Source organism: Theobroma cacao, chromosome 5 (assembly GCF_000208745.1).
Source record: "Theobroma cacao cultivar B97-61/B2 chromosome 5, Criollo_cocoa_genome_V2, whole genome shotgun sequence".
Taxonomy (NCBI): Eukaryota; Viridiplantae; Streptophyta; class Magnoliopsida; order Malvales; family Malvaceae; genus Theobroma; species Theobroma cacao.
The window spans coordinates 37,669,359-37,676,199 of NC_030854.1; the positions used below are offsets into that span (position 1 = coordinate 37,669,359).

At 33.6% G+C, this 6,841-nt stretch overlaps 1 protein-coding gene across 1 annotated transcript; it reads left to right on the forward strand.

Moving 5' to 3' along the window:
* On the forward strand, nucleotides 590-4,268 carry LOC18600335 (sugar transporter ERD6-like 8). The gene is given in 18 exon segments (XM_018121158.1): nucleotides 590-757; nucleotides 860-922; nucleotides 1,027-1,116; nucleotides 1,226-1,285; nucleotides 1,368-1,433; nucleotides 1,551-1,616; nucleotides 1,764-1,839; nucleotides 1,927-1,991; nucleotides 2,276-2,368; nucleotides 2,471-2,551; nucleotides 2,657-2,741; nucleotides 2,825-2,868; nucleotides 2,948-3,010; nucleotides 3,117-3,176; nucleotides 3,263-3,316; nucleotides 3,567-3,626; nucleotides 3,734-3,848; nucleotides 4,033-4,268. Coding segments are annotated over 18 exon segments (1,416 nt in total). The 5' UTR covers nucleotides 590-595; the 3' UTR covers nucleotides 4,146-4,268.

Consider the following 6,841-nt stretch of genomic DNA (forward strand, 5'->3'; position numbering starts at 1 on the left):
TCAACCTGTTTCATACAACAACTTACCATCTATGAACCTTTAACAATTATCTAATGAACCAAGTTAATAGCACTTTGACTCATATCTACGTCAGTAAACCTATCTCCCATTGATATTTATGGAAACTGGACAAATTGCTGCGTCTGACTCGGGCTAGAGATATTTTAGCTGGATTTTATCAGCATACCAAGTACAGTTTTCTAATTTGATCAGTTTATTGCTTTGCTATTGCTTTAGTTTTGCCAGACTGCTTTACTCTTTTAAAGTGCATGACACGGATGGTGAAGCATGCACAGCTGAAGCAAATGGACTTACCATGTTAAACTTCTCACTTTCTGGTATATGCAAATGCTATAATAAATGCATTCCAAAAACAGGAGTATAACCCCTTGATTTCCTGAAGGTTAAGTGCTCAGACATTTGATCTGGGGGGGCCATGAGGTGGCAGGAAAGAAGAGAAGAAAAGGTGCAGAAAATTGCAGGTAAGGGGGGGTTTAATGTGTTCCTTTGGTTTCATTCAGCTTCTTGCTTAATTCATTTCTTTGTTTGCATTTTTGGGCTTGTTGCAGGGTGAATATATCAACAGAAGAAAGGTATGGCCACCTCACAGGACATTGAGAATGGAAGTGCCAGCTTGTTGCAGCCATTTACCCAAAAAGAGGAAAATCAACAGAATTCGCACGGCAATGGAAGTCTGTTTATGGTTCTTCTCAGCACATTTGTTGCAGTTATGGGCTCTTTTGAGTTTGGCTCAAGTGTAAGTTTCTCTATTATCTTAGTGTTGGTCTGATTTTCTGTATGTGCAAGCAACAGGATTTCCGGTTATTGTTGTGACTGAAGAAACTTTTTGGTTTTGCAGATTGGATTCTCTTCGCCTACACAGCAAGCTATAATGGAGGAACTTGAAATGTCCTCTTCAGAGGTACCTGAACAGCTAATTAATGCATCACTTTGTATTTCTGTTGTTATCTGGCTGTGCAGAGGAACATATTGAAGTATAAGTTAATGCATGTTTTTTAATTGCAGTTTTCAGTCTTTGGATCCATCCTGACTATTGGTGCAATGGTTGGTGCAATCACTAGTGGGCGTGCCGCTGATCTGATTGGCTGAATAGAGGTATGAACAGATGGAGATAACCTGTTATATATCATCATGTGCATGAAGCAGCTTTCTATTCAAATATTTACCTTAAATTCTCTGCCTAAACTTGCTCTCTTCCCGTCAGACTATGAGGATGTCATCAATCATCTGCATCACTGGATGGCTCATAATCTACTTGGCTCTGGTTTGTGCTGTGTTCATTTCTCAAACAATTTTTGATATAATCTTACCTCATTAAAATGCTGATGAACTCCTTCCTTTTGCAGGGAACTCTATCTCTGAATTTTGGAAGATTTTTAGCAGGATTTGGCATTGGTGTTAACTCCTATGTGGTATGCTTTCAATTTTATTTCAAAAGTTTTGCTTATGAACATATAACTAATGATATTTTTTTGATATGCTGATAGAGATTTTGTAATTGCATCCTCTTGAACTCCCTGATTTTATAGGTGCCAATATTCATTGCTGAGATTACCCCAACACACCTAAGGGGGGCTCTATTAACATTACATCAGGTAACAAAATTGATTCAAACTCATTGGACTAGAATTATGCTCATCTGCACTTTCAGAAGCTATTCTTTCTTGACTTGATGATTTAATAACTTATAAAGCTATAACTTAGCTTATTGGTCCTCTGCTTACCTTCAATCTACTTTACAGGTTTCCCTTGCCACTGGTCTTTTGGTGGCATATGCAGTAGGTGCATTAGTTACATGGAGAACACTGGCTCTAACTGGTAAGTCAGTGTATCGACATTGTGTTCAGTGTATCAGTCTTGAAACTTATTTCATGAAGCTTACTTGAAGTTGGTTCTTGGTTGCAGGAATGATCCCATGTGCGGTTATGATTATCGGGCTTTTTTTCATCCCAGAATCCCCTAGATGGCTGGTAAGATCAATTTCTTAATAAATGATAGAACTTCAGAAATTTGTACATTCTTTTCTATTCAGAAGTTCATTGTTTCAAAATCATCATAAGTATTCTCCTCATACTACAAGTTTCAGAAGTAACTGATGAGAGAAGCTTTTGTAATTACTTAAAGCATGATAAATTCCGAAACTAGAGGTTTCAACCTATGGTTAATATTCAGTACAAAGATCATCAATTGGAGTTCCACATGAAGCTATGAAGATCAAAAGTATTAGGTAAAGTAACTATGTTCTGTGCAACAGGCAATGGTTGGCTACCAGAATGAGTTCCATGCTGCACTTCAGAAGCTTCATGGACATAATGCTGATGTTTCAGGAGAAGAGGCAGAAATTCAAGTACTTACTTCATTGCATTTTCCTTCTTACATCCTTTTTTTGCACAGCTTTACCCTTTTTTTGGGGATTAATTTTAAGGTAAATTTTGTTTTCACTTCATAGGATTCTTTGGCAATTCTTCAACATCTTCCAAAAGCCACTGCAAAGGATTTGTTTCGCAAAAGAAACTTACGTTTGGTCATTGTAAGTATCATTCTCTCCTTGAGATAATTTCCCACTATGAATCATTGTTTCACTTCTGTTAATCTATTTGCCTTCTTACTTGTATCCTCAACGAACGATAAGCAGATTGGTGTTGGACTGATGGTTTTCCAACAATTTTCTGGGTACAATGGAATTGTTTTCTATGCTGACCAAATTTTTACCTCTGCAGGTAAACCCCAAATTTATCATACATTTTGAGTCTTTTATTAGTTTTTTCTTCTGCCAGTGTGGCATGTTAATTTTTTATTTCAGGAGTTCCTCCAAATGTTGGAAGCATACTCTATGCTTGTCTGCAGGTTTTCATCTTTCACTCTCTTTCTCTCTGGTTTTTCTTCTTTTGATCAATTATCAACAAACATTGATGTTTCCCTTCAGATAATTATTCTTGCACTTGGTGCTGTCATAATTGATAAAGCTGGGAGAAGGCCTCTTCTAATGGTAGGCACTAGATTAGATCATCCATTATCAAAATTTCTTCATAAGATAAATAAAAAGATAGTTTAAGAATTCTCATACCATATCAAAATGTTTATTTCTCTCTTAGATTTCTGCAAGTGGAATGCTCCTTGGCAGTCTACTTACTGGTGCTTCCTTCTATTTGAAGGTAATTATCAAACTTATGAGCTTTTATGCAATACTATTTGTTTGATCAGCTTGTTATCACTAAACACATTGTATTTTCTTCAACAGGAACATCACATGGCTTCTGATCTCGCTCCAGTCTTCACAATAACTGGCATCATGGTAACCTAACAACATTCCTGAACCAGTTCAATTATTTTTGGCACAGTTTATCCTAGGCTGCAACAGAGTTCTGGAACCTGAAGCAAAGAAAAGAGTTCATACCCTTTAAACAAACACCAGAATTCAGAGCTATCACTAAATTCCATTAGAAACCATCTCTAGATTATCTGCACTATCTGGAAGAAACACTGCATACTGTCAAAAAGTTTGAAGGTTTACTTTGCTTACCTTTTCTTTGGCAAATTTTCAGGTTGACATGGGCTCATATTGTCTTGGATTGGGTGGAATTCCTTGGATTGTAATGTCTGAGGTAAAATTTGGATTTTTGATTAGCTTTCACTTACTGTAAAAACAGAAACAAACTGAGAAAATATAGATTTGATTGGGGCCTGATGGAAATTTTTGGTTCTGGCCCAGATATTCCCCATCCACATCAAAGGCATTGCAGGAAGCCTTGTAACATTGGTGAGCTGGGGCGGTTCATGGGTTGTATCCTACAGTTTTAACTTTCTCATGAGCTGGAGTCCACATGGTAAGTCCTCCATTGCTGCTACCTGGTTAAAACTTGAACCTGGATTGTGTTCTTTAACAGTTTACAATGTCTCCAAACAACTTTCTTGGGTTCTTCCATTTTTTCATATCTTTCCAAGATTAGGCCACATTATGAACCTCTGAAGATCAAATTCAACTGAATCTTGTTTCTTTTCCCGTTCCAGGTGCATTTTTTGTGTTCGCCACATTCTGTGCAGTAGCTATTGTGTTCATCTTCAAGTTGGTCCCAGAGACAAAGGGCCGTACCTTGGAAGAGATTCAGGCTTCCGTAGATTAGAGGACAGGAAAAATCCTGATGATAGCTACAGACTACAGGATAATAGTCTGTATAATGTCAAGAATTTTGATTAGAAAGTAGAACTTAGTTACAGATGTCTTTTCCTGGGGATCAATATGAAGTTCCAGCAAGATGAACATTTGATCAATTTTGCATGTTTTATATTCTGTATAAACATATGCCTATATAATTAATACTTAAAAGCTTGTTATTAATACTTTAATTAATATTATATCACAATGCATACTCATGATATTTTTACTAATTAAAAACTAATGACACATTATCACTTTCTTAATTAGAAATTATAGGTCCAAAGTCTATAATCCCCTCACTCCACTGTACCAAACAAAGATAAAGCAATGGATGCTATAAAGAATTTATAAATAATTATAGACATAGTTAGATAGGATATAGCAATTAAGAGAATTCATTAATGTCTTTATTACCAATTTCCCACCCCTCTCTCTCTCTCTCTCTCTCTTCTTTTCTTCTCCATGTTACAATGTTGATTCTGGGTTCTTATAGATGATTCTCTTAAGTCTTGGTTTGGCTTATTTTATTACTCTAGGATCCTTCTTCATTTTTGCGTCCATTGATGGTACCAGAATTGTGTTCTTGGCAAACCCTAATACCAGAGATTCAAGGACAAACATCGAAAGAAATACAACTTTTGTTCATTAATTTTATTTTATACGTTAAATTTCGATTTCATTCTTTTCATCTCAAGATTCAAATTCGTAATTTCAAAATAATAAATCTATTAAATCTTGGTGATAAAAAAAATTATATAAGCATAGTACGTACAATGTGACTCATCATATATATATATATATATAAAGTAATATGTAACATAATTCAATAGATCATGGACCACAACAATTATTTCCATGGAAATTTCTTGAACTTACTATTTTTTAACAGTATTGCATATCCAAAAAAGCTAAAACATTCTATATGCATTTCTGCCATCAATGTGAACTTCTAGAAAGGAAGTGACTTCATTTCATGGTTGCATTTCTGAAATTTTCCAGGAAAAGAAAATTTAAGTTTGTCAATTTCAAGTCAAGTAACAAAAGTAGATGGCCATTTTCCTTTTCTATTAATAAACCACTCTTTCCCTTGGGCAAAGACACAGAAATTTACCTCTGTCATCCACACAATGTACCGAAAGAAATGCATGGCTTTTCTTTATACACTTCTATGGTTGACAGAAATGGAAAGAAGACATCCTACCTAACCTAACCCTTTTGTTCAACATTTCCTTTTACTGCATGCGTACAGATAGAGCCGGCCTTTGGGTGAAGTCGTCCAAGCAAGGGTTTTAGGCCCCAATTTGGAGAGACTCTCAATTTGAAGAGGTTCCAAATTTAAGAAAAATTTATAATTTTATAATAATTATAATATAATTAATTATATTAAAAATATATAAAAATTAAAAAAAATATAAAAATAAATAATAAATAATAAAATTATTTGTTCTCTCACTTTTTTAATTATGTGCTTTATAAATCTCAATTTTCTATCACTTCTTTATTTTTAAAATGTTATTAATTTTCAACTATATTCTCTTATTTCCAATCAACTATCGGTCATATGTATTTAATTATCTCCAACATCTATTTTTTTCTCTCTTGTTTCTAGTCAAATCATTTAATGATTTCCAACAACTATTTTTTTCCTATACATAAAATCAATTATTTTTTTAGTTTTCTATATAGCTGTAATACCCATTACAAAAAAAAAGACTTTTTGAAAATAGAGTAAATATATTTTAGTTAGGGTCAGATTACGTTATCACAATTAAAAGAAAATTAATCTTACCTTATCATATTTTAACTTACGTTAGTTTATTTTATCGGACTCAAATGATAAGCAGTCAGAAGAGCTTAACACGAGAGACGAAGAAAGACAGACAAAAGAAAAAAATATTCAAGGGATTTCTGATAAAGGTATGTTTAGGGTTGTGTTTTCATAGTTTAGACACAAAAATCCTAAATAATTTATATTTTTTTAAATTTTATTTAAACATGGTACTTTTCTAATGACTTTCCGGTGGCATGGTAGGTACCAATGGAAAGAGCTTGAAAAGATCTTTCCAATGGTTATTGCAGCATCTCATTTGGTCTTATGGTTGGGAATATACGAATTTTTAAAGTTAATTAGATACATGGTTTTCAGCAGTTTTGACAACCCAACTTTGGGTCACTGGAACTCCATATTCCGGTAAAATTTTTGGTTGTTTCTTTAAGGGCTTTTGTAGTATGAAATGAGATATTTAATTTGGCGTCAATGGCTCGGTAGGGACTTCCTGTGTTAAAAGAATTAAAGCCTTAAAGTAGGTTCGTTGATACTGAAAACTCAAAAATTTGGGTATTTTGTGATGATTTCAAGAATTTTGGTTTTCGAAACTTAGGAATTTTGTATTCTTTTTAATCGAAACAATTTTAGTATTGTAGTATGATATGAATACTTCAAATTGCTATTGATTTTATCATTGGTAATAATTCAGGTTAAGAGTTATAAGAGTTCAAAATAAGTCAAATGATTATATAGATTCTAAAAATTCTAGAAAATAGAATTTTTTTAAAATTCAATTTTAATTAATTTGTGATAAATTCTGCTATAAACTTCATAAATATTGAATATGTGATTTCTGCTGTATTTTTTAATCTAAAGTACATATCTTTATATTT